General features: G+C 45.8%; 1 protein-coding gene across 1 annotated transcript; it reads left to right on the top strand.

Moving 5' to 3' along the window:
- The first annotated feature begins 13,066 nt into the window (after positions 1-13,066).
- DAO (D-amino acid oxidase) lies at positions 13,067-27,167 on the top strand. Its single transcript, XM_022551009.3, has 10 exons — positions 13,067-13,263; positions 14,618-14,732; positions 15,950-16,026; positions 16,673-16,738; positions 18,490-18,544; positions 19,771-19,875; positions 20,807-20,889; positions 24,244-24,361; positions 25,036-25,134; positions 26,319-27,167. Exons 1-10 carry the CDS (start codon positions 13,070-13,072, stop codon positions 26,448-26,450), a joined length of 1,044 nt encoding a protein of 347 aa, XP_022406717.1. The 5' UTR covers positions 13,067-13,069; the 3' UTR covers positions 26,451-27,167.
- The last annotated feature ends 302 nt before the right edge of the window (positions 27,168-27,469 follow it).

Genomic DNA, 27,469 nt, shown 5'->3' with positions numbered 1-27,469 from the left:
GCCGTGAGCCAAGGGATGCAGGAGGTCTCTAGAAGCAGAAAAAGGCAAAGGAGTGAATTCCTACCTCATTATCTCCAGAAAGAATGCAGACCTGCCATCACCTTGATTTTAGACTTCTGACCTCTAGAACGATAAGAAAATAAATTCCTATGGTTTTATGCCACTGAGTTTCTGGTAATTGGTTGCAGCAGCCATAGAAAATGAATATAAAACCAACCTACACGTATACTGTGTTAAAAAAGAAACAACAGGCTCAAAATGGAGTCACTTGTGCTAAACCCCACATCAGCAAACCAAGACTTAATACCTAACCTAATTGCAGTTACAACCTCCCCCAGGAATGTAGTCTTAACTGGTCAGTCTGGAATTTTCTGGTCAGCACTAATGAGGTAATCTTCCATGTAGCCCCCTTCTGTCCTCCATAAGTAGGTTACCTAAGCCTGAAACAATCCATTCTTTTCCCCCTTCTGCTATAAAAGCCTTCCATTTTGTACAGCTCCTTGGAGCTCCTTTCTACTTGCTAGATGGGATGCTACCAATTCTTGAATCATTCAACAAAGCCAATTAGATCTTTAAAATTTACTCAGTTAAAGTTTTGTTATTTAACAACTATAAAAAAATTATTATGATGTCATAATCCAATATGTTCCAGGCAATTCTTGGACATTGTATCATTTTCACATTCACTCAGTACATTCAACGAGAATTTATGGAGTGCCTACGCTCTGTTGAGCACCAGTCTAGGATTTGGGGTCCATCAGGGAACACCACAGAGTCACTGTCCTTGGGCGGTGTCCAATCAAGTGGGAGATATAGCCAAACAACTAATAAGTAAATAGATTTACTACAACATAGGCTAAGATATGCATAGAAACACGAATATTTAAATATAACATATTCATATACTATATGAATATTTAAATAAATATATGAATATAATTGGGTGGTGTCCAATCAGGTGGGAGATGTAGCCAAACAAAAAAGTAAATATATTTACTATAACATATGCTAATATATTCATATAATATACGAATATTTAAATGTGTCGTTTTAAAATGAATCCCTGTCAGTAAAGTTCTTAGAACATGACATGCACAGATCAGTGTCAAATAAATGAACTATGACGTCAAGTAGTAAAAATCAGTCTGGGGGAGAGGGTGGTGGAGGGAGCTCTTTAGGCAAGTGGTCAGAGAAGCCTCTGGACAAGGTGACATTTGAGCAGAGGAATCACCATGACAACCCCACCAGGGAGGTGTGGTGGTCCTGGGATCTGCCTGGTTCAAACTGGCCTCCTGACTTTGGAGCTGTCAGGTGCTTCCTTTTTCTGAGGCTCACTTTCTTGCTCTGTAAAATGGGGATAAGAATGGGACCACTTACCTCATGGGTTGGTTTTGAGGCTTGAGTACAATAATGTACATGAAAAGCACATTTTGCTATCCTGCTCATTGACGTTACCTAATGTCATGGGTTGAATTGTGTCCGCCCCAAAGACACTGACGTCCTAACCCCCAGGACCTGTGAATATGACCTTATTTCAAAATAGAGTCTGTGAAGATGATCAAGTTAAGGTGAAATCATTAGGGTGGGCCCTAATCCAAGATGACTGTGTCCTTAGGTAAAGGAGAAATTTAACACAGAGATAGAGACACAGGGAAATCTGTGGCCACAAGCCAAGGAACACCCAAGATGGTCAGTAGATCACAGGAAGCCAGGAGAGAAGCACAGAACAGATTCCCACAGCCCAGAGCGAACCAGCCCTGCCAATAGCTTGGTTTCTGACGTTCTGACCTCCAGAACTGTGAGGCAACAAGTTTCTGTTGTTTAAGCCACTGGGTTTGTGGTGCTCTGTTACAGCAGCCCTACGAAATGAATACACCTAATATTATCATTTCCTTGGTTCTAGAAACTGAGGCCCAGAGCACAGCTAGGATTTGAATCCCAGCTGACCAGCCCCCCGGGGCCCATGTGTAGGTAGTTGGCCTTTCTAGCCTGAGAGGTGAAACTTTGGATGTGCCCCCATGTGCAGGGAATGGTGTTTGGGACTCCAAGCTTTGGCCACTTGGCCCACAGTGTCCAGGGCGGGTCTGGGCAGTTGCTGGGTTCCAGGGCTCCTGATAAGGCATCTCTCTGGGTGGGTTGATAGGTACCAACAGCCAGGCAGCTGCGAGTTCCTCGCTCCTGTGTGGAGTTGGTGAAAGCCTCCTTTCCTCTACTCACCCCTTGATTTAACTTGGGTTCTCCCCAGAGAGCTGGGGAGTCTCTGCCTCCCTCCAGGCCTCCCCTCCCCTCTCCAGTGAGTGTACTCACAGGACTTGGGCTAGCCTGACTCTGCCTCTAACTTGCTGTGTGACCACAGGCAGCACACTGACCCTTGCTGGGCCTTGGAATCTCAGCCTGTAGTTTGGAGTGATTAAACGTCCCATGAGAGGTCACTGGTTAAATAAATTTGGGTACGTGCATCTGATGGCCCTCCTAGCTGGCCCTCAATGATCCCCATCTCCTGGTATTCATGCCATTTTGGAGACCTTTTCACAATGAATAGACCTGTGTAAGCACTAGGATGTTGCAGATGTGGCAGCTTCTGGCTTCTGAGGCTAGGTCATACAAGACACCGTGGCTTCTCTCTTGCTCTCTCTTGGATCACTCCCTCTGGATAATCAAGCCAGCCACTATGTCCTGAGGATGCTCAAGCAGCCCTATGGAGAGAGGTCCTCATGGTGAGGAACTGAGGCCTCCTGCCAACAGCCAGCACCAATCTACCAGCTACGTGAGTGAACCACCTTGCAAGTAAATCTTACAGCCCCGATCAAGCTTTCAGATGGCATTGCAGACACAGCCGACATCCTGATTGCAACCTTACAAGAGACCCTGAGCCAGAAGCACCCAGCAAAGCTGCCCCCAGATTCCAGACCCACAGAAAACATGTGAGATAATAAATGACTACTGTTTTAAGCTGCTAGATTTTGAGATAATGTGTTATGCAGCCATAGATAACTAATATAGCAGCCAGATAAAAATATGTTACAATATAATGCACTACTGGAGAAACAGTTTCATGAAATATTAAGTTTGGGGAAATAAAGTAGGTTACCAATCACTATATGGCAGTAGCATCCCAGTTTTGGAGGAAAACTATGAAGAGTTATAAAACTCTACCAAAGAACGAAAAGAAGACATATATGGACAGATGGAGAGGATTTTTCTTTCTTTCTTTCTTTCTTTCTTTTTTTTTTTTTGCAGGGGAAGACTTTATAGTAGATTTATCAGTCACTCTAAGTTAAATGCAATGCAATTCCCATGAAAATCCCAACCTGATGTTTTTGGGTGTAAGGGATCTTGATAAGAGATAACTGAATGAAATGACAATTGTTAAAGACAAGACAACAAGCCCCAAATGGAGTCATTTATGCTAAGCCCCACATCACCCAACTGCGTCTTAATTACAGTTTTGTTTTTCCCAGAAATGGAATCTTAAATCAGCCAGCCAGGAATCACCTGATCAGCACTAGTTAGGTTATCTGTCTGGTAGATCCCTGCCATCCCCTAAAGGAAAGTAACCTTGCAATATCCAATCTGCTTTTCTGCCCAGTATAACTTCCTTGTTCCTGCTCCCTTCTATTTATACAAGTCTTTCATTTTGTATAGCTCCTGGGAACCCCTTTCTATCTGCTAGATTGGATACTGCCCAATTCATAAATCGTTGACTAAAGCCAACTAGAGCTTTAACATTTTACTCAGTTGAATTTTGTTTTATAACACATTTATTGAACATATACTGTGCATCGTGTCATCTTAAATCACTCTTTCATCTTAATTCCACAATAGGGCAAAGTCCCTTGTTATTTAATTCTTCCAATAGCAAGAAACTGTTATTAGCTTCCCTCCCCCCACCCCCTACCACAAATTCTACATATAAAGCTTCAAGAAGAGACTTGTCTGAGATTCTGGGGACCATGAGGAATGGAGCTCAGGTTGACCTCATGTGTGTTTGACACTAACATGTGCTCTTGGACCTCCTGCCATGTGCCTTCCTGATTGTTCTCTGGTTTCCTTTAGTACCAGCCCAAGACCACACAGGTAGAGAGGGCAAGGTTGGGGTACCAGCTGAGTCTGCCTGCCTGACTCCAGAGTCCCTGGTCTTAATCACTAGTCACCAAAAAGGAAGAATAGAAAGAAGGGATCTGTCCTACCAGATATTAAAACATGTGACAAAGCTGCAGAAATTAAAACAGCATGAGCACTGGTTTAGAAAGCCACAGACAGATCAATGGAGAGTCCAGGAATAGACCCAAACACACAGGAAATTTAGTGAATAATAAAAGCAGGGAAGTATCAGTAGAGAAAATATGAGTGAGTCAACTAACAGTTTTGGTGCCATTATCTAGTAAGTCAAGCTGGATCCTTAACCCCCTTCTTTCTCCAAAATTAATTCCATATGAATCAAATATTTCAGTGTTAAAAAAAACCCTCAAAAGTTCTACAAAGTCTGCATGAGTAATTTATAAAATGGGACAGAGAGGGGAGGGGATGCAAGGTTTCTAACTATGACATTAATGGCAGAAACCATAAAAGGGAAAAACAAAAAGAGGAATAGATTTGACTCCAAAAAGGTTTTTATTTAATTGAAATATAGTTGATTTACAAGGTTGTGTAAATTTCTGCTGTACAGCAAAGTGATTCAGTTATACATATATATACATTCTTTTTTTTAATATTCTTTTCCATTATGGTTTATCACAGAATATTGAATATTGTTTCCTGTGCTAAACAGCAGGACCTTGTTATTTATCCATTCTCTATATAATACTTTGTATCTGCTAACCCCAAATTCCCAATCCTTCCCTCCCCCACCCCTCTCCCCCTTGGCAACCACAAATCTGTTCTCTATGTCTGTGAGTCTGTTTCTTAGATATATTCATTTGTGTCGTATTTTAGATTCCACATATAAGTGATAGCATATGGTATTTGTCTCTCTCTTTCTGACTTACTTCGATTAGTAAGATAATCTTAAAGATTAAGATAAGCCCATCCATGTTGCTGCCCAAAAAGTTCTAAAACCTTTGAATGTCAGACAAATTGAGGGAAATCTTTGCAACAAAAGGATAATACCCATAAATATAAAGGGAGTTCTTATAAATTAATAAGAGAAATAGCCAACACACTTCAAGAGGAAAATGGGCCAAAAAGGGGCCTTTATAAAGAAATACATCTAAAGGTCCATCAATGTATGAAAAGATTTGCAGTCTTATTAGCAGGGCTGGAACTAGGCTGAGGCAAGTGGGGATGTGTGTAAAATTTAAGGAGGCTCTCACTCTCAGGATGGTGCAAGTACAGGGTGGGCACCTGAGGGTGCGTGCCTCCTTAAACTTGTCAGTTAATAGAGTCCTCTTGGAGAGCTGTCTGGCAAAATGGATCAATATTTTAAACGTGCAAACTCTTTGGCAAAATGATTCCATTTTTAGGACCCGACCCCAGGGAAATAGACAGGTGTGCCAAGAAACGCATCTAGGATATTTGTAACATCAAAAAATGACAAGGACAGTCCCCATAGGGACCGACTTTAAAAATTGTTACATCCAAGAATTTTTTAAAAAATTGTTACATCCGCATACAATGGGAACCTGTGTGAAATGGATACCGTTGTTCTACAGTTGTATGGAAAGGTGTTCAGGACATGCCATACTGGTAACAGAACAGAACGGAAGTCAAAACAGCATGTATAACGTGAGCCCATTTTTGTCACCCAGGTGTGTTTATGTTAACGTTTGGAGACATTTGCCCAAAATGTTAACGGCCCCTGTTTCTTGGTGCGGGGGTTGGTGGCAGGTGATTAGTACTTTCTTCTCTCTACCTTCTGTATTTTATACATTTACAAAGGTCATGATGATGTTAATACTTAGAAAGGTTCTAATAAAGCTAATTTCATCTGAGAATGTATGTGTGGGTGTATGGGGTTAACTGGTTATTCTCTAATTTCACCTGGCCCTCCACAGAGTTCTGCCTCCTGCAGAGAATTCTCCCAGCCAAGGATCCTTTTGTCCTGGCCTGAGTGTATTTCAGAGCTGCTAGAAGGCCATGTCATTATCAACCAGCCAGTGGGTCAGAAGAATCTTCAATTCCAACAGCTCCAGCCAAATAAACAGAAATTCCTTCCAAAGGTCCTTTGGGGGCCTTCTGGAACCTCCTATCAGTATGATCAGTGAACTTTGGACTTCAGAGTAGTTTCTCACTGTCCCTGTGATCAACAGACTGAGTAAGCCCTACACCTCTGTGGGACTACGTGCACATCCCCGCCGCTCTTTGGGCCTCACTTTACCCAACTGTAAAATGGGCAGATTCAACCAGCTCAGTGTTTCTCAACATTTTCTTGTTTGTTTGGCCACGCTGCGTGGCATGTGGGATCTTCCCGGACCAGGGATCAAACCTGTGCTCCCTGCAGTGGAAGCACGGAGTCTTAACCACTGGACCACCAGGGAAGTCCTCCTTTTTTCAAAACAAAACGAAACTCATGCTCCCTTCTGATAAAGATAAAAATCTCACATGCCTCCTAGGGAATATCTTCTATTCATTCCAAGAGCCAAGAATATTCTGTGAAACTTTACTTTCTATAGATTGGATCATGGAAACAATGGGTGTCACTCCACTTCACTTTCCCATATTAGATACTGTACTGAATTTGCTTTTTACACACAGCACAGGACTCTGAAGCCAAGGCCCACCTCCGGCTCTGAGGTGTGGGAGTCCTGGGTGCCTGGAACCCTTCTCAACTCTCAGTAAAGCTCTCTAGGATGGTGGCTGAGTGTTCCACCTCTGGACACAGACTGCCGGGGTGAGGGTTGCCAGATATAACACAGGGTGTCCTGTATTTTTATTTGCTAGATCTGGGAACCCTAACCTGGCTTCAATTTTGGGCTTGTGAGCCATATTATTATGGACAAGTTCTCTCTTTTTCTCTTTCTCTCTCTCCTTCCCTCCCCCTCCCCCTTCCTCCCTCCCTCCCTTCCTTCCTTCCTTCCTTCCTTCCCTTCTTCTTTCTTTCCTTCTCCTTTCTCCCCCTCCCCCCCACCACTCTTTCTTTCTAATTTTGTCAATCCATTCATCTTAATCTTAAATATGCAGCTTGATGGCTTTTCACATAGGCATACACTCCTGTTACCACCACCCAGATTAAGGGACATATTTCTAACATCCCAGAAAATGTCCTTGTGCCCCAGAGGTAATCATTCTTCCCATATCCTTTATCACCATCAATTAGTTTCACCTCTCCTTGGATTTCACATCTGTAGAAGCACACAGTATGCGCTCTTCCCTGCCTGGCTTCTTCCACTCAGTGTAGTGATTGTGAGATTCACCCAGTTATTGTGTGTAGCAGTATTTAAGTTTTGCTTTGCTGTATAATATTCCATGGCATGAACTGTCTGAAAACACAGTTTGTTTATGCATTCTGATAGACATTTTGGTTATTTCCACTTTGGGACTATGAATGTTCTTGTACAAGCCTTTTGGTTGGCGGATGTCTTTACTTCTCTTGGGTACGTACATAAAAGTAGGGTTGCTGGGTTATAGGATGGACATATTTTTAGCTATAGTGGATACTGGGAGCAAGTTTTTTAATTCCAACTATGAAGAGAGAGTTAATAATAACGGCACCTACTATTACGGCTGCTGCCAGATTGAATGAGATAATCCAGGTAAGGTATTTAGAACTGGCACACTGAAATTCACAAAACACAAATCATTGCTAGAATGGGAATGGGAATAAAGTTATCTGGCTAACTTTTGTTAACTTTTAAATGCTCCCATAATGAATTAGAGGCACAAGGAATTTCCCTAAGGTTGTGGGATATAAAAGTGACACATGACTATTGTAAAAAAAAAATTCAAATGAAATGGAAGCATATAAGTAAAAGGTGGAGTTCACCCCATTTTTTTATTATTAGAGAAAAGAGTATGCACTAGTATTTTGCATGCATTTTCTTATGTCATCTGCACGTTTTTATTTGATAATGCCGAAGGTAAGGGGTTACAGGCTGGACCTTCAAAGCTGACCCAAAGGATGCTTCACCCGGGGCTGGTTGGTCCCTCTCTCTGGGCCTCAGTCTCCCCATCCATACGGTGAGAAGCCTGATGCTCTCTGAGCTCTAATAATCACTGCTCCATGTCTAGCTCTGGCAGAGGAGGGACCTGGCGTCCAGCCATTCGTGTCTCTGGGATACAGGAGCAAAGAACGACACATCTTTACAGCCCAAACAGGCATCGCCTTGAATCTCTCCTTGGCCTCATCCACCCAGGATCCCAGAATGGCATTAGGCTGGCTGGCTGGCCCTAGGAGTCCCTGTCCTATACCTCTGTCCTCACCTCAGGGGCTGCCAGGCTGACCACCCCCACTGTGCAGACTCCCCTCCCCCAGGGTGGCAGCAAGAAGAGGGAAGAAAGAGGATCGTCTCCAGCTGGCCCGGGAGACAAACCTCCTTGTGCCCATCAGCCCTCCAAGAACCCCCATCCATCCTCCCTCCCTCCCCAAAGGCCTGTCCACGGGGACTTAGGATCAGCCAGAAAAGTCAGGCAACTTTTCAGGGACCGGAGCGAGGGGAGGTGAGGTCTCCCAGCCTGGCCCAGGTCCAGCCCCTGAGAGCAGCGTGGTGCCCAGCCCCACCCCTTGCTGTGCCCTGTCTGTAACTTCAGACTTTGACCCTGAGCTCCAGTCCCAGCTGAGGACAGGACGCCCCAGCCTCGGGAGCCTCCCTTTAGGAGATAGGACCCTGCACCCGTAGCAGCTGCCTCTTTTCTCCAGAAATTTGGCACGCCAGGTGAGTGGGGGCAGGGGTGGTGGCGCAGCAGATCTGAGTGTCCTCCCAGTGTCGGCAGAGAAGGTCCATGTTAGAGCCTGACGCAAGTGACAACCTTGCAGGGACCACAGGTAAGTGCCTTCACCTCTCCAAGCCTCAGTTGCCTCATCTGGAAGATAAGGGTCATAACTCACCTCTTCCAGGGTTAATCTGAGTATGAAAAGAGGTGAGGACTATAGGGGCTTAGCACAGAACTGGCACATAGCAAGTACTCAATAAATGGTCATTGTTACTGTCTGGGGGGCTGGGAGCTGGTAGCCTGGTTTTCCATTTTAAAGATAAACTCTGAAGCTTCATAGGGGTTAGCCACACGGAGCTGATTACGTTCATTCAAATACCTCACCCGTGACTTGTTCATTTTTTTTAAAAAAGCAAGTCTTTCCTATTTTTTGCACATGTAGCCATCAAAGGCATGAGCTGCTTCAAGGTTCGCTCTCGGGACAAGGGAAGTTATAAGCAAACAAATACAAGACTGAAAAGTAAGCGGAAGGTGTCAGCCGCCAATTTCTTGCCGGCCGCCTAAAGAGCTCTATGGCGCAGCACGGAAAAGCTCAGATAGAACTGGGTCCAGATCCGAACGCTGTCCCACACTGGCTGTGTGACTTCGGGGGAGTGACTTCCTCTCCCGGAACCTCAGTCCTGCGTCCCTAGAACTTCTTAGAGCAGTTGAGAGGATAAAGTAAGAGGATGTCTGTACTGCATCTATATGTGTCGGGCAAGTGGCAGGCGGCCAAAATTCCCTTCCTACTCCACAAATACATAGACGTTACAATTACACACACACAAGCACACGTAATAACCCCAGCTGTTTGCATCTTCCTGAATGCACACTCCAAGCACGCTTGTTTGAAGTAATGGCATAAAGCAGAAAAGTGCAACACTAATAAAAACGTCAGCAACAGCAAGAAAATGGTTGAACGATAACAGAGCTGTGTGCAGACGAGTCCAGGAGTTCATTACCCACATGCATGAATGATTTTACCCGAGGCTGGGTCTGTCAGATCCTACAGTGTGACTGCCAATTCTGATAAGAACCTTATGCATTTATATTCCAGTTAAATGCATGCACACACACATGGTTGCTACAATCAGTATCAAATCTGATTCATTTATTTAACTAAGATAATTGACTTAGGACACACATTTTCCCTTTTCAATTCTATGCCTACCACCAACACAATAAAATTCCTGTGCTCGTTGTATTTCGTGTTTTTTTTCAACGCAGGACTCGGAAGCCTTGACTGTTTTTCTTCACCTGCTTGACTTGATGGTTTTTCAAATTGTGGGATTAGCACGGGGTGTAAGCACACAGCCTTGAGAGTCAGCCGGCCTGGGCTCTGCTTCTCACCAGCTGGTGCCTAAGCCTCAGATGCCTCATCTGTAAAATGGGCAGAAGGACAACCCTGAGGGTTGTTAGAAGATTAAAGTAGATAACGCACGTCAATTTCTTTTTATTTATTTATTTATTTATTCTTGGCTGCGTTGGGTCTTCATTGCTGCGCACGGGCTTTCTCTAGTTGCGGCGAGCGGGGGCTACTCTTTGTTGTGGTGCACGGGCTTCCCATTGTGGTGGCTTCTCTTGTTGTGGAGCACGGGCTGGCTCTAGGCGCGAGGGCTTCAGTAGTTGTGGCACACGGGCTCAGTACTTGTGGCTCACGGGCTTAGTTGCTCCTCGGCATGTGGGATCTTCCCGAACCAGGGCTCAAACCCACGTCCCCTGCATTGGCAGACAGATTCCTAACCACTGTGCCACCAGGGAAGTCCCACATGTCAAGTTCTTAGCACAACGAGTAACACATCATTGTGTTACTAGAAGTCGAAAAGCTAGCCGCTGCTATTGTAATCTCCCCATGGCCAGGTCTTTTCTTTCACGGAGACTTTTAAACCCCAAGACTCTACAGAGTTTTTGCAAACATGTGACTTTGACTGAGTGGCTCCCCTTCTGTGAACCTCAGTTTCCCCTTCTGCACGATGCCATCTTGCTTATCTTTAGAATTTTAGACATTGGAGAAACTGAGCCCTATGCTGTTACCCGTCCCTCTTTGTCTTGGCCAGTTGGTTCTAGAAGTTGCTCTGGGTCCCCCCGTCATGATCTTCTCTTGGGCATGTGCCACCATCTCTAACCAGAGGCTTTGCCACAGCCTTGTTATTGGAGACGTGCCATGTGATGGCTTCGGTCTGAAGTCTCTTTCTCCCTGCTCAGAAACCTCTCGCTCAGTCAAGTGAAGTGACTTACCCAGGATCACACAGCTGGTGTGTGCCAGAGCCAGGCTGTCTAACCCCCAGCCTGGGCTGTTACTGCCACCTCTCCAAGCCACACCGCCTCCTGGGTTCATTATGGGGAATTTGGAAAATACAGGAAAACCCTCTATTCCTGCCTTCTTACTGTCAATGTCAAAAGTGGTCAAGGGCTTCCCTGGTGGCGCAGTGGTTGAGAGTCCGCCTGCCGATGCAGGAGACACGGGTTCATGCCCCGGTCCGGGAAGATCCCACATGCCGCGGAGTGGCTGGGCCCGTGAGCCATGGCCGCTGAGCCTGCGCTTCCGGAGCCTGTGCTCCGCAACAGGAGAGGCCACAACAGTGAGAGGCCCGCGTACCACACACACACACACAAAAAAAAGTGGTCAAATTTCCAGAGGATAGGCAGAGACAGAAAGCCCAGAGAAGGGAAGTAACTTGGCCAAGGTCACACAGCAAGCCGGCAGTGAAGCCAGGTCTGACTCTCCCTCCTTCCTCTCCCCTCCTCCACAGCCAGTGTTTTTCCCATTGTTATTTTCAAGGTGCTAGGGGACAGAAGGAGGCCACCACAGATTGAGGCCAGGCCCTGTACCAGGAACTTTGACCAGGCTAGTCATTTAACCTTCAGGCTGACCCCATGAGATGGGGTTAACCCTATTTCACATCTGAGGAGATTGCATCTCCTGAGGCAAAGGATGGGGGAGGAGGCGAGGGGTCTCTGAGAGGGTCCCCCTGCAACTAAGCCCAGGCTCGAGTCTGGAAGCAGAATCACCCAGAGGAACGAGGCTTTTCCGCTTTTTGGTTTTATCTCCAACTTGGCTGCTGAAACCCCAACAGAGTCCAGTTCTTGTGGGCTGGAGCCATTTTCCCCTTTACAAAACTAGGACATATTGAGAATGTCCTGCCGTTCAGGGCCATGGGCCGCAGTTGCCAGGAGGCGAGGTCTGTGGGAGGAGAGCTGTGAGCAGAGAGGAGGGAAAGTTGAATTTGGCTCTTCCGGGCACAAAAAGTCCCCTTGTTCTGCCTTAGCAGGAGCCTGCACAATATTTCCCTGCTGTGCAGTCCCAAGCAGCTTCAAGGTCAAAAGCTGGTAGGTCTTCTAAACTTCTGAGGACCCAGCCAGCCAAGCACCCCAAGGCAGGCCTGGAGGGGATGTGCTGAAGATCTGAGCTCTGAGGCCAGACATTGCATCTGACTTGCTCACAGCTGCATCCACTAGCGGCCAGCTTAGCACACACTAGGTGTGCAGTGTGTATCAAGTTTACCTGAATTAAAATTAAATCCTGGCAGCACCATTTACTGGCTGTGTGACTTCAGGTAAGTTACTCCACCTCTTTGCGCCTTCGTTTCCTCATCTGTAGAATGGGGCCAATAACACCAGCACCTACTTTCTAAGAATGTGAGAGACTTAGACGAAATGACGCTTGGTAAGCGCTTAGTGCAGGGGCTGGCACACAGTAGGTGCTCCGCAAATGTCAGGAAGTCACTTCTTCTGCACTAGACACTGTGTTAAGCTTTTTACGTTTGCCATCTTGTGGAAAACTCCCATCTACTCTCCGGGGCATGAGTTATTTTTCTCATTTTCCAGAAGAAGAATTTGAGGCTTGAGAAGCATCTTGGCCAAAGTCATGGCCAGCAGGGAGCAGAGCTGAGATCTGAGATTTGAAGCCCATTGTCCTAACCATTAGACTAACCAGACTACAGCTGGCCAGGCACGCTGCTGGGCCCTTTTTTTTCCCCAGCCTGGGGACAGGGTATTCGAGGAGAGTCCCCAGAGAAAGCTGCATCACTTACTGGCTGTGTGACCTTAGGCAAGTTGCTTTGCCTCTCTGTGCCTCAATTTTCCCATGTGTAAGGGCCACTGAGGGAATCAAGTATAAAAAGGGCTGGGCGGTGTCTGGCATCTTCTAAGCCGTCAGTGGATGGTAGCGATGGTGGTGCTGGCATGCCTCAACCCTGACTTCCCCCCGCAGGCTGGCACGATGCGCGTGGTAGTGATCGGAGCGGGCGTCATCGGGCTGTCCACCGCCCTCTGCATCCATGAGCGCTACCACTCGGTCCTGCAGTCGCTGGACGTGAAGGTCTACGCAGAACGTTTCACCCCGCTCACCAACACTGATGTGGCTGCTGGCCTCTGGCAGCCCTACCTCTCCAAGCCCAGCAACCCACAGGAGGCGTGAGTGAGGGTCCCAGAGGGTGGCCTGGGGCCAGAGGGGCTGAGTCTGCAGAGAGGATGTTCCCTCTCAGGGTTCCAATCACCAATTACAACCTTTTGTGGAGGCTCTGGCCTGACATGCTACAAAGACAATACGCATAAATACTGTCCCTGCTGTGGGCCAGACAGATGCTATACTTGATCGTGGCCAAAAGGCTGAGAAGCCATGTGTGCCAGATAGATGGAGACTTTGTCTCCATCCCTCACCTAAACTGGGTGGCTGGGATGCTCAATGCATCTGTCCATCAGGAATGCCTCTAAGTGGGTGGATGGATGTTCAAGTTTAGCAAAGTGGCAGAGGTCATTGTCAGTTTAGAAACCACCAGCTGCTTCAACAAAGGAACCCTCAAATGAGTAACGGCTCAAACAGAAGTTTCATTCTCATGCCCATAAATTCCAAAACCAGTATTCCTGATCAGTAGGTGGCAATTCAGGGGCCCGGGCTCCTTCCATCTCATGGCTCTGCCATCCTCCTTGTGGCTTCCGATGTTGCCACGGGCCAGTGCCTGTAGAAGGAGCACAGCATGAGGACCACCTGGGAGGAGACGTTAGGGTCAGTTGGCAAGAACGCAGCCACATGGTCACACCTATCTTCAAGGGAGTCTAGGAAATGTTGTTGAGCTGTGTGCCCAGGGAGGGGAGAGAAAGTGTTCAGAAGAGTAAGTGATGCCTGCCACTGGCATTTACAGTGGGGGGTGCCCAGAGTGAGCCTGAACCACGGTGTTCACAGTCCCCAAAGCAGTCAAAGCTTTCATTTAAACTCGCAGCTATGTGATCCCAAGCCAGAGGTAGGCTCCAAATAGTTATGATGGAGCATCCTTTTTTTTTGTTTATTTGAAGTATAGTTGATTTACAATGTTAATTTCTGCTGTACAGCGAAGTGATTCAGTTATACATACATCTACATTCTTTTTTCATATTCTTTTCCATTATGGTTTATCATAGGGTATTGAATACAGTTCTCTGTGCTGTACAGTAGGACCTTGCTGTTTATCCATTCTCTATACAATAGCTTACATCTGCTATCCCCAACCTTCCACTCCATCCTTCCCCCAACCAACCCCCTCCCCCTTGGCAACCACAAGACTGTTCTCTATGTTGATGGAGCATTCTTTGTTACCCCTCTCCTCTATCCTATTAACGGGAAAATATTAGAAAGTTTGGGGAGGGGGAAGACCCGTAGCATTTGGGGCACTGCAGAGTGAACGTGGTGGATTTCTAGATCTGGACACATCCCACTAACCTGATCACAGCCCCATGCAAGCCAACCCTTGGAGCTTTCATTAGGTGACTGAGATCTGGGGGATCCTTCTAGGCGCTGGAACCAGCAGACCTTCAACTATCTCCTGAGCCACATTGGTTCTCCCAATGCTGCAGACATGGGCCTGGCCCCAGTCTCAGGCTACAACCTCTTCCGTGAAGCCGTTCCGGTGAGTGAGGAGTCCCTGACCATAAACCATAGGGCAGAGCCTTGATCAGAGACCAGGGGGTGGGGGGTGGTGGTACTTTGAGTCTCTTAGGCAAAGTCTCCTGTGTTCAAAACAGGTTTACTTTAATTTCTATTTTTGCTTTCAAAATCATTTTCATTTTCAACTTTGTTATTAAATTGGCAGAGACCAAAGAATCTTCTGATGAACCAGGGAAACTAGCCCTTCTTGAGTGGTATGGAGTGGGAGGCACTTGACGCTGAAGCCAAAAGGTTTCCTGCTCCCCTGGAGGTTCCAGGACTTTCCATCAAGATGGACTAAAACATTCACCCTGGCACAGACTTCTAAAGTACTTACTATGTGCCAGGCCCTGTCCTAACCACTTTATAACTAATGACTCATTAAATTTTCATCATAACCAGGAATTTAAGTGCTATCATGGTCCTCATTTTGCAGATGAGAAACTAGAGGCTCCAAGAATTGGGGTAACTTACTTGAGCTCACAAAGCTTTAAGTGGCAAAGCTCGAATTTGAACCCAGCTCGAATGAAAGGCAAAGCCATGGGGGATGTTCTCAGGTTGTTTGGAGAGGGTGGTCTGGCTGGGTGCCCAGAATCCCATGCCAGTTCTCCCAGGTTTATTCAATGTCTAGCACTGTGCTAAGGGCATTACTTTCATTAATCTGTTACCTTCCAAGAGTGATTATTAACTCCATTATACAGATAAGAAAACTGAGTCTCAGAGAATTCAAAGTGGTCAGTGGTGAGGCCAAAATCTCCCCCCAGGTTGTCTGGCCCTCCACTCTGCTACCTCCCACTCTCATCCTTTGGTGACCTTCACTGTCGCCCCTTTTTTTCTCCCCTATTTATGACCCTTACCCTATCACTCATCCTCAGCCTTATTCTTACCCTTCATATAGCATCATGGTTAAGAACATGGACTCTGAAGCCAAACTGTGTGGGTTCGAATCTCAGCTCCACCATTTATTAGCTGTGTGACCTTAGACAAGTTACTTAGCCTCTCTGAGCCTCAATGGGCCCATCTGCAAAATGGAACTAAAAATAGTATCTACCTCAATGGGTTATTGTAAAGATTATTGGATTGGTATGAGTAAAATGCTTGGAACAGCGCCTTACACACAGAAAACATTATATAAGATTTTGTTATTATCATTCTTATTGATGTTCATCCATCCCTGTGCCACCTTCTCTTCTTCTAAAGGACCCTTACTGGAAGGATGTAGTTCTGGGATTTCGGAAGCTGACTCCGAGAGAGCTGGACATGTTTCCCGATTACAGGTAAGGTTACTGCCATGGGTGAAGGAGCTGAGGCCCCACAGTTCAGATAGACTTGTCCAAAAGATGGAGGCACCAAATTTCCTGTTCCATCCCTGGTCTACAGCCCCATACTCTGGTCTCCCAGTGCTCTGTCCAGCTCTTTCAGAGAGCCCACCCACCCAAACTGCACCTTAGACTAGGGAGGTAGGGGATACGGAATCATAGATCTCAAGCCCCGAAGTTCCATAACACTATCCTATTTTGTAGATGAGGAAACTGAGCTTCAGAGAGGCCAAGTCACTTCCCCAGGTCACACAGCTAAGTGACCAGAATGGGATTCCAACCCAGTCCAAACCCCTCTATTCTTTTCACTATAGCCTGATGCCTCTCTGGTCCTCTCTTCACCTCACCCCATGTCTAAACCCTCTCTACAGATGCACATTGATCTCCACTTGCACACCCCAATGTCAGGAATGGCTTCGTCTGATAGAAAATATTCCCTTGCTTTGAGCTGAAAACCACTTCCTCCTTGAATGTCACCCAGTGGTCCTTGCTCCACCCTTTGGGGGCCCAAAGAATGTGACAGCTCCCACCTCCATATGATAGCCTTCAAATAGAGCTGTGATTCTGATCTTTTATTCCCACCTTTTGCCTCCTGTGACTCTAGCTATGGCTGGTTCAACACAAGCCTGATTCTGGAGGGAAGGAAGTATCTGCAGTGGCTGACCGAAAGGTGAGATTTTCGGCTTCACTTTGAGGAAAGCACCTCCCAGGGACCAGGGTTGTAGTAGATGATTGTTCGTGGGATTTGCCTTTATATTGACCAACGCCAAATGTTGATGAAAACCTTTAGGTTTAGTGGGAGCTATCCTTGTTCCTGACCGCCTCTGTGCACTAAGACAGTGGCCTCCACACCTTGTTGGAACCACCTGGGAAGCTTTTTACATGTGATACAGTATTTATTATCAGCCTTACTAAAATCTGTGATGGCTGTGTAATAGCTTTAAATAGATTCTCTTAAGTTTTCCAGATATATTTACATCATCTACAAAACATAAGTTGGTTTTTTTTTTTAATTTTTAACATTTTAATTAATTAATTAATTTATTGGCTGCATTGGGTCTTCGTTGCTGCGCGTGGGCTTTCTCTAGCTGCGGTGAGCAGGGACTACTCTTCATTGCATTGCACAGGCTTCTCATTGTGGCTGCTTCTCTTGTTGCAGAGCACGGGCTCTAGGCACGTAGGCTTCAGTAGCTGTGGCACGCAGGCTCAGTAGTTGTGGCTCACGGGCTTAGTTGTTCTGCAGCATGTGGGATCTTCCCAGACCAGGGCTCGAACCCGTGTCCCCTGCATTGGCAGGAGGATTCTTAACCACTGCGCCACCAGGGAAGTCCAGTTTTTATTTTTATACCTCATTTTTTTTTCTTGTCTAATTGCTGTACCTCTAGAATAACACTAACTAATACAGATGATAGAGGATGTCCCTGTCTTGTTCCTTATGTTGATAGGAATCTTGTAGTGTTCTAAGTTAGCAAACATTAGCTTGAGAGATACAATTTGTACTCATATTCACATAGATTCATATTAAGGAAGATTCCATATATTTCCTATATATTAGTATTTTATTAAGATTTTTAAAAAACTGGAATGGATGGTGGCTTTTATCAAATGACTTGGGGAGGTTTTTAAAAATATAGATTTCAGGACCTCACTTTATATCTACTGAATCAGATTCTCTGGAGTGGGGCTCAGAAATCTGTATTGTAAGAAGTTCCCTGAGTGATTGTAATTATCAGCCAGGTTTGGAAACCACTGTATTAAAACATGGTTATGTCTCCTAACCTTGGGACACTTATGACTCTTATCCAGCCCCTTCCAGGAAAGAACGCTCCCAGTTTTTCTATCTTGAGGAAACCACGTGGATAAAATAATCCTGATACTATGCGTTAGCTTGCATGTGGTTTACTTCCTATTCTTTTAATGTTTCTACTATATTTCTAAATAGGGACATACATTTTTTCTCTGTGAAATTTAGGGAGGGGTGGGTGTCCCCAGCCCACCTCCTTCCTCATGCTCTGCTTCAGATAAAGAAGCAATTGGGCTTTGTCCCAACCCTGCCCCTCCTCCACCCTGCATCTCATTCCCTTTGATAATACAAAGCAGGGTGGTGGCAGTAAGAGGCCTGGGTTTGAGTCCTAATCCCATCATAGACTCGCTGTATGACTTTCAGCAAGGCCCTTCTCCCATCTCCATCTGCCCAACGTGGGGCTTGGACCATCTCAGCTTTCCCAAGGGACATTTCGTGGCCCACTAGTCCATCAAGGTGCTCATGAACTGGACTGCACAGCCATATTCTCAAGGAGCATCCCGTGGGACTAACACCCACAAAAGGTTCTTTGGGAAATGTCCCCCACGCCATCCTCTTGCAGGGATGGGACAGAGAACTGAATACTGGATTTTCTTTTATGTGTTTGATCATCCCAGGTTAACTGAGAGAGGAGTGAAATTCCTCCTAAGGAAGGTGGAGTCTTTTGAGGAGGTGAGCTGCCGGGCTGGAAGGGGCTGGATGTGGGAGAGAGGAGAAGAGGGGAGGCCTTTGCTTCCTGTTGCAGGGTTGGGGGGCCCCTTCTCAGGCTCCTAGCATCCCTTTGAGGTCTGTCCCAGATTCTAGGTCTATTTTTAATCCCAGAAGGACTCAGGCATTCTGCCTTGATGTTGGTGTCAGAAGCAAAGGGGCAGTGGGATCATGGTGGCCATTGGGGGCTATATCTATATCTGAGCCTCAGTGAGCTTTAGGGCCAGAGAGCTGGCTGCCTCTTCTCAATAACAGCTGTACCACACCCCCAAGTTCCAGATGCTTGGTTGCTTCTTACCAACATCTGAGATGATGTTCCTACAAAGTCAAGGCCCTCCACTGACTTACCTCCAGAGTGATACCACCATCAATAATAATGGCAGTAGCAGCTGCCATCAGCAGGTACTGGCAACGCACCAGGGGCTTTGCTGTGTGACCTCACTCAACCTCAGTACCCAGAACAGTGCTTGGCACATGGAAGACTCTTGTACTTGCAGCCACTAACGTGTTCGAGCATCTGCTCTAGGTCAAGCCCTGAGGGGCACTTGGAATACATACTTGACTTAGACACAGCTCTCAATCCCAAGGGGCTCACAGCCCAGTGTGGCAAACACTGGTTCATGAAAAACAGCAGTGTGACCCAGGACTGACCTGTGAGGGGAGTCACTGGGGTTGGGCTGGGAGTTTGGGTGCCCATGATGCTACATCCTTGAGCTGTGGAGCTTCCCATACAATGCACGGAGCTGGGGCTTCCAATGTGCCTTCCTCAGATGTCTTGGCAGAGCAGAAGACAAGAGAATGAAATAAAAAGGAGTCAGAAGGAGGGAGAAGACTATCTCTGTGTCCTTTCTGACTTCTTCTAGAAGGTTCCAAGAAGGTTTCCCCGTTCCGTAGTATTCTTTTCCAAACACTTTTATAGGCAGAGTCATACAGCACACTATGAGCAGATGTTACCGGCCCCATTTTATAGTTAAGGAATCTGATCTGAAACTTGAGGAGGTGATGGGACATTTCTGAGGTCACACAGTACGTAAATGGCAGAGCGGAATTTGGAGGCAGGTCCATGGGTTCCTCACTGAGTCCCCTCCTGGCTGTTCCACAGGGAGCAGAGAGTTGCAGGCTGGGAGGATGCAAGGGATACTAAGGTCCTCATCCCCTTCCATCCCACCTGCCCTGTTGGTTGCTACCAGGTGGCAAGAGGAGACGCTGATGTGATTATCAACTGCACTGGGGTATGGGCTGGGGCTTTGCAACCAGATCCCCTGCTGCAGCCAGGCCGGGGGCAGATCATTAAGGTGAGTCTGAAGGTGAGGGATGAGCTTTTGTTGACAGAAAGATTGTTTCTGCCTCTTTATTTCATCTCCAAAGATAGAGGCTGAATCGGGGGACATCTGTTAGAGGAACCCCCCAGTGTTCAGGGAATTTGCATGTTAAAGAAACAAGAAGAACCAACACGACCCTCCCAAACATACTTCTTGGGCGGGGTTCTTCTTAATAGTAAAGTGTGTGTGTGTGTGTGTGTGTGTGTGTGTGTGTGTGTTTGTCTGTCTATATGTGGAAGCTGCATATGCCTGCCATAATAAAAAGAGCAAACATTTATGGAATGCCTACTAAGTGCCAGACACAGACCCAAGTACTTCATTGTGTTAATTAATTTGATCCTCGCTGCAACCCTTTGAGATGGGTTCTATCACATCACCATCGCCATCTTACAGATGGGGAAACTGAGGCACGGAGGAATTAAGTAACTTGCACAAGTTCACATCACAGTAAGTGATGGAACTGGGATTACAACAGGTAACCTGGTTTAAGAGCCCAGGTGTGTAAGCATTGTCCCACACCACCTCTCACTGTGTATGTGTGCATGTGTCTGAGGCATGCCTATTTGTGGGTATGTGTGCATGTGTGTGCCCATGTGAATACTGGAGTGCATTCATAGGTATGTGTGTTCCCGAGGTGGGCTAATGTATACGTGCATTTACACGTGTGTTGGGCTTTTCTGTGGATGAGAATGTGTGATGCTTCAGGGACTGGGGTGGCTCTCAATCAGGGCAGCTCTTCCCACAAAAGCAAGCAGTCTGGTGCAGACTTGGGACAGAGGGGTCATTGAGGGCTAAGGAATGACTTTGCCACTGTTGTCAGAACATCTGGTCATAGAGGGGAGCAGGCGATGGGAGCCCACTGATTTAACTCTTCTGATGAGACTTCTCTGTCTTCAATCAACAGGTGGATGCCCCATGGATGAAGCACTTCATTATCACCCATGACCCAGAGAGAGGCATCTATAAGTCCCCGTACATCATCCCAGGGTAAAAATCTGATATTGTAGGGCAGAAGAGGGAGCACCTTCCTGCTCTTTTTATGCCCCCGCTGCCTGCTCCAGGGCTCTTTCTTCTTTTCAGGTTTCTTCCTCCAATGCTTTTAAGTGAGGTTGAGCCATTAAACCTCTGGGAAGGCAGGTCTCAGCCTTAACCGCCACATCGCGCGGCTTGTGGGATCCCCGACCAGGGATCGAACCCAGCGCCTCGGTAGTGAAAGTGCAGGGTCCTAACCACTGGACCACCAGGGAGTTCCCCTGGGCTCCTGGCTTCTATCTTGAACATGATCTGGGATGACAGTAGTGGTGATGCTGGAGACAAAGGTAGTGGACGTGATGGCAGTGACACCAGCAGTGTTGTGAATGGCAATAATGGTGGTGGTGACGGGGTTGATGAGGATAATAATGTGGATAGAGGAATGGTGGTAGTGGAGATAGTATTGTTACAGCAGAGGAGATCAGTGTTGATGGTGGTGGTGAGTGGGAGTTGGGGGTGGCAGCTGGTGCTGATGAAGATGACACTTACCAATGATGACTTTTAATAATATGGCAGAGATGACAGTCTCAAAGGCCATGTTAATGTTGTGACTGTGCTGACTGCCTCAATGGCGATGTTAGTGGTGTGGCGGAGATGACGGTATCAATGGCAATGCTAATGGTGGTGGTGGAAGTAGTGAATGGGATTGATCGTGATGTATTAATGGTAGCAAAGAAGGCAGTAGTGAAGATGATGTTGTTGATGGAGATGACAATGTTTTTCCCAGATTTATTGAGATATAATTGACATAGAACATTGTGTACATTTAAAATGTACAACATGATGATTTGATATATGTATATATTGTGAAATGATTATCACAATAAGGTTAGTTAATGCATCCATCAACTCACATAACTATAGTTTTTTTGTGGGTGTGGTGAGAACATTAAAGATCTACTCTCTTAGCAACTTTCAAGTATATAATACAGTATTGTTAACTATCGTTACTATGCTGTACATTAGAAGGGATAACAATGATGACAGTGATGTTAATGGTGATGGTGGAGGTGGTGAAGTTTGATGGTAATGACAATGGCAATTGCAGTGATTTTTCTTTGAATTTTATTTTTTTTATACAGCAGGTTCTTATTAGTTATCTATTTTATACATATTAGTGTATATATGTCAATCCCAATCTCCCAATTCATCCCCCCCCCACCACCTCCGATTTCCCCCCTTGGTGTCCATAGGTTTGTTCTCTATATCTGTGTCTCTATTTCTGCCTTGCAAACCGGTTCATCTGTAGCATTTTTCTAGATTTCACATGTATGCGTTAATACATGATATTTGTTTTTCTTTCTGACTTACTTCACTCTGTATGACAGTCTCTAGGTCCATCCACGTCTCTACAAATGACCCAATTTTATTCCTTTTTATGGCTGAGTAATATTCCATTGTATATATGTGACACATCTTCTTTATCCATTCGTCTGTCGATGGGCATTTTGGTTGCTTCCATGACCTGGCTATTGTAAATAGTGCTGCAATGAACATTGGGGTGCATGTGTCTTTTTGAATTATGGTTTTCTCTGGGTATATGCCCAGCAGTGGGATTGCTGGGTCATATGGTAATTCTATGTTTAGTTTTTTAAGGAACCTCCATACTGTTCCCCATAGTGGCTGTATCAATTTACATTCCCACCAACAGTCAAGAGGGTTCCCTTTTCTACACACCCTCTCCAGCATTTGTTGTTTGTACATTTTCTGATGATGCCCATTCTAACCAGTGTGAGGTGATACCTCATTGTAGTTTGGATTTGCATTCCTCTAATAATTAGTGATGTTGAGCAGCTTTTCATGTGCCTCTTGGCCATCTGTATGTCTTCTTTGGAGAAATGTCTATTTAGGTCTTCTGCCCATTTTTGGCTTGGGTTGTTTGTTTTTTTAATATTGAGGTGCATGAGCTGTTTATATATTTTGGAGATTAATCCTTTGTCCGTTGATTTGTTTGCAAATATTTTCTCCCATTCTGAGGGTTGTCTTTTCGTCTTGTTTATAGTTTCCTTTGCGGTTTATAGTTTGCTTTTGCTTAAAAGCAAAAGCTTTTAAGTTTCATGAGGTCCCATTTGTTTATTTTTGTTTTTATTTCCATTATTCTAGGAGGTGGGTCAAAAAAGATCTTGCTGTGATTTATGTCAAAGAGTGCTCTTCCTATGTTTTCCTCTAAGAGTTTTACAGTGTCCAGTCTTACATTTAGGTCTTTAATCCATTTTGAGTTTATTTTTGTGTATGGTGTTACGGAGTGTTCTAATTTCATTCTTTTACATGTAGCTGTCCAGTTTTCCCAGCACCACTTACTGAAGAGACTGTCTTTTCTCCATTGTATATCCTTGCCTCCTTTGTCAGAGATTAGTTGACCATAGATGCATGGCTTTATCTCTGGGCTTTCTATCCTGCTCCACTGATCTATATTTCTGTTTTTGTGCCAGTACCATGTTGTCTTGACGACTGTAGCTTTGTAGTATAGTCTGAAGTCAGGGAGTCTGATTCCTCCAGCTCTGTTATTTTCCCTCAAGATTGCTTTGGCTATTCGGGGTCTTTTGTGTCTCCATACAAACTTTACGATTTTTTGTTCTAGTTCTGTAAAAAATGCCATTGTTAATTTGATAGGGATTGCATTGAATCTGTAGATTGCTTTGGGTAGTATAGTCATTTTCACAATATTGATTCTTGCAATCCAAGAACATGGTATATCTCTCCATCTGTTTGTGTCATCTTTGATTTCTTTCATCAGTGTCTTATAGTTTTCTGAATACAGGTCTTTTACCTCCTTACGTAGGTTTATTCCTAGGTATTTTATTCTTTTTGACGGTATTATGAGCAGAGATTATAATGTTTTTTAAGTTTATTTAATATTTTAATTTTTTTGGAGTATAGTTGATTTACAATATTGTGTTAGTTTCAGGTATACAGCAAAGTGATTCAGTTATACATATACATGTTCATTCTTTTTTAGATTCTTTTCTTATACAGGTTATTGCAGACTACTGAGTAGTCTGCAATAACCTATTGCTACACAATAGGTTACACATCCCTGTGCTACACAGTAGGTTCTTGTTAGTTATCTATCTTATATATAGTAGTGTGTGTGTGTTCATCCCAAGCTCCTGACTTATCACTCCCCGCTATGTTTCCCCTTTGGTAACCATAAGTTTGTTTTTGGCACCTGTGGGATGATAATGTTGAAGTTGATTTAGGCAAACATGGTGGTAAGGGTGAGCATGGCAAGGACCCTCCCCCCCCCCCCCCCCGTTATCTCAAAGGCTTTGTTTTCCTTCATCCTTGACCCTGCCCACTTTTACCAAGGATCCAGGCAGTGACTCTTGGAGGCATCTTCCAGCTGGGGAACTGGAGTGAGACAAACAATATCCAGGACCACAACACCATTTGGGAAGGCTGCTGCAGACTGGAGCCCACACTGAAGGTAAGGTGGGGAGAGATATCAGTGCCCTAGACCGGGATCCTAGCAGCTTGATGATCAAAAGGACACTTGAAGATGGGAAGATATCATGACTGGGTAACTGGGCAAAATAATTCCAACACGGGATTCTGGATTATACCAGAATTGGACAATGTACAGGGAAGTCCTGCTTGGGTTGATGAAACCTATCTGGTCATGGCTAAGAGTTGTTCTCTCTTGAGGTGACATTCCTTAAACACCTTAGTCTGTCTTCACAAGGAGCAGATGTATTTGTTGCAGAAATCTCAGTCTTCACAACTGCCTGCTAGTGGTGATAGCCATAGTGATGGCGAAAAAGACAGGATGGAAGTAGTGGCTGGTGTTGATGGCGACGAAAACACTGAGAGTGGTGATAATGATGGTGATGAGGTGATATTATGGTGGTGGCTGGTGGGGACGGTGACTGATAAAGATGGGATAGTTGATAGAACTGGTGGTGAGATGGTAGTAGTATAGTAATGATGTTGGTGGCCGATAAAGGTGGTGATGATCTTATTGGTAATTAACAAAAGTGACTATGATAGTGCTGGTGGTGGTGATGGTAATGAAGTTCCAAAAGTTAACTCTCTATCACCTAAAAATGGCATCAGAAAAAAAAAAAAAATCCAGAGATGAATTACCAACAATTTTCTTTCCAGGATGCAAAAATTGTTAGTGAATGCACTGGCTTCCGGCCAGTACGCCCCCAGGTTCGACTAGAAAGAGAACAGCTTCATGTTGGATCTTCAAACACAGAGGTATGCTCTCCCGGCAAGGAAAGCAATGCCATCCCCCAACTCCTAAGAAGTCTCTGGCATTTTCGGGGGAACAGTCATGCTGACCTGAGGTGGGGGCAGTGGTGGCTAATATCCCCTCCTCTATAAATGGGGAAACTGAGGCTCAGTGATGGTAAAGGGCCTGCTCAAGTTTACATAGAGGGCAGTGCCTCCATTTGCTAGAGCCTGTGGTCGAAGAGAAGGAAAAGGGGACTTCATTGAGCATCTACTTTGTGTCCATGACACGAATGACCTAACTGAATCTCCCCTACAGCTCTTTGGGATAGGGACTGTTCACCCCATGCTTCAGATGAGCAAACTGGGGTTCCCAGAAGTGGAAGTCAACTTGCCTACATCAGACCAGTGGTGAGGGGCAAGGCTGGGATGTGGTTTGAATCTGAGTCCAGGGCCATTTCCCAGATGTACACGTTGTGGCTGCTCCATCATCTCTCTGGGTTCCCCTCTCGTGTCCTGTCTCATGGGGTAGGAATTGGCCTAATTGAAAAGGTAGGGGTTGTCCTGGGCTGAAGGAATCTAGGTCACCCTTCCTCCTTTATTCTGATCCTTTGGAGGTGGGGTGTATAGAAGAGTTTTGTGTATGTGTCATGTGTCCATAGAGGGTTGTGTGTCTGTAGAGAGGCCATATGTGTGTGTGTGTGTGTGTGTGTGTGTGTGTGTGTGTATGGCAGTGGGGTTGGGGGGAGAGTCACAGAGAGAGTTGAACTCCCTGCTGATGGTTTTAGCTTTGAAAACCCCCCCTAGCGTCTTGCCTCTCTCCAGGGTCCATCCATACAGTGCCCCTTCTTTTCTTTGGTGGGGAGAAGAGTCTACCTATTAACATCCTGTCTGGAGCAGGATGGGAACAAGGAAAGCGATTTAGGGAACTTCAAATAATTTGATGTGGTGGGGGGAATCTCAGACCTCAAGTTCCAGGTGATTCTACTTTTTCTGTGTTGAGTGCTTAAAGCAGGTCTGCCTCCTAAACAGAAGAGGAGTCTAGGGTGTTGACCTCCAACTCCCCAAACACTCCCCCTGACTACCCTTCCAGGGGTTCCCACATCCCACCAGGGATGGTACCAAGAGGAGCTCTGGTACCACCAGGCTTACCTAGGATACTTCAGGAAGCTCCTGAATCTTCTAGGGACCTTCTCTCTTGCCTCTCCCAGGTCATCCACAACTATGGCCACGGAGGCTATGGGCTCACCATCCACTGGGGCTGTGCCCTGGAGGTGGCCAAGATCTTTGGGAAAATCCTGGAAGAAAGGAATTTGCTCAGGATGCCAACATCCCACCTCTGAAGATGGCAGTGACCTCCGCCTCCCCCACAAAAACTCCCTGCTCCCCTCAGCCAACTAATCATCGCACCCATCGTTAACCCCCCACTCCACCTGACTCCTTTTTGCAAGAAGCACAAGGTGAGAGGAGACCACGGGGTCAATTCCTGAAGGAGAGTCCTATTATCCCATGAGTCCTCAGAGGAAGGAAAACTCAGAATATCCAAGTGGCGAAGGAACTCTGAGCGAGGGAGAGTGTGAGGGAGCCCCGAGTGAGGGAGATCTGGGTGATTGAGGCTGTTGCAACCTTGGTTCCCTAAGGCCACAGAATGCACTTGACGTAACTGGTATCAGATTTCACTGCAGGAATTGATACATAGAACTGGGGTATAGAGAAGACAGACGAGGAGAGCCATTGAACTAGCAACATGGGATGCCTGTTCCACATCCAGCACTCCTAATGGCTTCAGCTGCCCACTAGCGGCCCCACGGGCACTATGTAACCCTTGAGGAGGACCCCTTGGGGGTCATCCCCAAAGGAACCCCTTTATAGATAACTAAATTCACCAAGCAGATTGAATGTGTCCCTTACCTTCTGGCTAGCACACTCTGGGATAGCAAACAGGCTTCCAGATGTTTTTGAGAGCTTTGAATGAGCCCAGATGGCACCTTAGCATCTTCATCCTTAATTATCTGCCTCAGCCTCTGAGGTGAATTTTTATCTCTCTGGGGCTTTGGTAAAAACCAGAGCCTAGTATTCCTCATGCATCTGGGACCAGTGACACCCTATGTGCTGTGAAGGGGTCTTGATTGGCCCATGCCATCTATATCCATGTCATTTCACCTGATGGGCTCTTCATGGAGCATGTGCCATGAAGATTTTGGCTGGCCCTAAGCTAAGCAGGGTATGAGAGCCAAGATCTTAGAATTCCTGCCCTAATAATAATAACAACAATTATTATTTTTATTATAGTTATAATTTTTTGCATTCTAACGAGCTACCGGTGCTCAACTCTTACAAACATTACGCATTTATTCCTTAC

This window comes from Delphinapterus leucas, chromosome 14 (assembly GCF_059928025.1).
Source record: "Delphinapterus leucas isolate spDelLeu-1000000601 "Yukka" chromosome 14, BTC_Dleu_Yukka2, whole genome shotgun sequence".
Taxonomy (NCBI): Eukaryota; Metazoa; Chordata; class Mammalia; order Artiodactyla; family Monodontidae; genus Delphinapterus; species Delphinapterus leucas.
The sequence above is the reverse complement of the archived record's forward strand: the minus strand, read 5'-3'. Positions and strand labels throughout refer to the sequence as shown.

Coding starts and splice junctions, on each gene's coding strand:
- DAO (XM_022551009.3), top strand. CDS start 13,070: ATGCGCGTGGTAGTGATCGGAGCGGGCGTCATCGGGCTGTCCACCGCC. Junction 13,264..14,617: donor CCCAGCAACCCACAGGAGGC/GTGAGTGAGGGT, acceptor GGATCCTTCTAG/GCGCTGGAACCAGCAGACCT. Junction 18,545..19,770: donor AGGTGGAGTCTTTTGAGGAG/GTGAGCTGCCGG, acceptor GGTTGCTACCAG/GTGGCAAGAGGAGACGCTGA.